The sequence below is a fragment of the Charadrius vociferus genome, unplaced genomic scaffold, assembly GCF_000708025.1.
Source record: "Charadrius vociferus isolate BGI_N301 unplaced genomic scaffold, ASM70802v2 scaffold56, whole genome shotgun sequence".
Taxonomy (NCBI): domain Eukaryota; kingdom Metazoa; phylum Chordata; class Aves; order Charadriiformes; family Charadriidae; genus Charadrius; species Charadrius vociferus.
The window spans coordinates 1,300,132-1,301,140 of record NW_009649057.1 but is presented as its reverse complement, the minus strand read 5'-3'; the positions used below and the strand labels follow the sequence as shown (position 1 = coordinate 1,301,140).

Below are 1,009 nucleotides of genomic sequence, written 5' to 3'. Positions count from 1 at the left end.
AGGGGGGCGGGCACCTTCCCAGCCACCGACACCGGCCCTGAGAGCCCTTTGGGGTCCCCGGTCCCCCCAGAGGCCGAACCCAGGCTGCTGCGTAGTTTTCCATCCCTGTGCACACACACCCCCCCCTTCCAGGGCAATTAGTAAAGAGGCTTTAATTTTTTTTTTTCATTTCCATTTGCTCCGAGTACTCTGTGAGTGGCCATGACTCACTAACGAGGACTTTAAATTGGGTCAGTTCATTTTGGCAAGCTGGGGCAAGTGGGGGTGAGAGCAGGTTCCCCCCGCCGGGGGCGAGCAAACGGGGTGCACCCCCTGTGCTTCGGTCCCCCGGGGCTGGAGAGGTCCCTATCAGCTCCGGTGGGATTTGAGCCCATGCATGAGCTGAGTTGCGCAGGTCTCAGTTCCTCTCCCCCCGGCCAAGTAAGAGCCGGTTGTTTTAATGGGATTTCACCGTGCGAGCAGCGGGTTTACCCTCCCTGACCCTGTGGGTTTGAGCGGCTTTGGCCCCGCCGGTGAGGGATAATCCCTCCCGGGAGCCCAAACCGCCGCAGGGATCTCCCCGGCACGAGCCGCGGTTGGGTTTGGCTCCTCCACACCGCAGAGCTCACCCAGCCTCTGCCCGCGGCATTTCCCTTCTGCGCACCGGTGCCGGGGGTTTGTCCTCCCCTTGAAAGGGGGACGCGGAGGTCCCCCTGAGGATCCAACCCCACGGGTGCTGCGGCACAGCTGAGCCAGGCTGCCCGGTGGCTTATCCCGTATCCCGCCGGTACCTGGGGATTCTCACCGAGCAGCGTGGGGACGGGAGCCCGAGCGCGGTGGCGAGGGGGTGACCGCATGCCTTGCAGGTGCTTGCGGGACGCCGGCGACTGCTGCGCGCTGAGGCCGGTGCAGAGACATGAGTGGCAGCGCGGTGAGTGCCGGTGCATCACCCTGGGGACAGCAGGGATGTCCCTGGGGATACCGGGCATCCTGCTGGGGATGCTGCTGGGAGCGGGGCCGGACGGGGACA

General features: G+C 64.9%; 1 protein-coding gene across 1 annotated transcript in view; it reads left to right on the top strand.

The window, feature by feature from the left end:
- The window catches only part of ST6GALNAC6 (ST6 (alpha-N-acetyl-neuraminyl-2,3-beta-galactosyl-1,3)-N-acetylgalactosaminide alpha-2,6-sialyltransferase 6), a 5,818-nt gene that overhangs the window by 3,694 nt on the left and 1,115 nt on the right, over nt 1-1,009 (top strand). Inside the window, exon 2 of the mRNA XM_009888084.1 lies at nt 846-910. Coding sequence (XP_009886386.1) covers nt 846-910 — 65 coding nt within the window. The remainder of the gene's footprint in view (nt 1-845; nt 911-1,009) is intronic.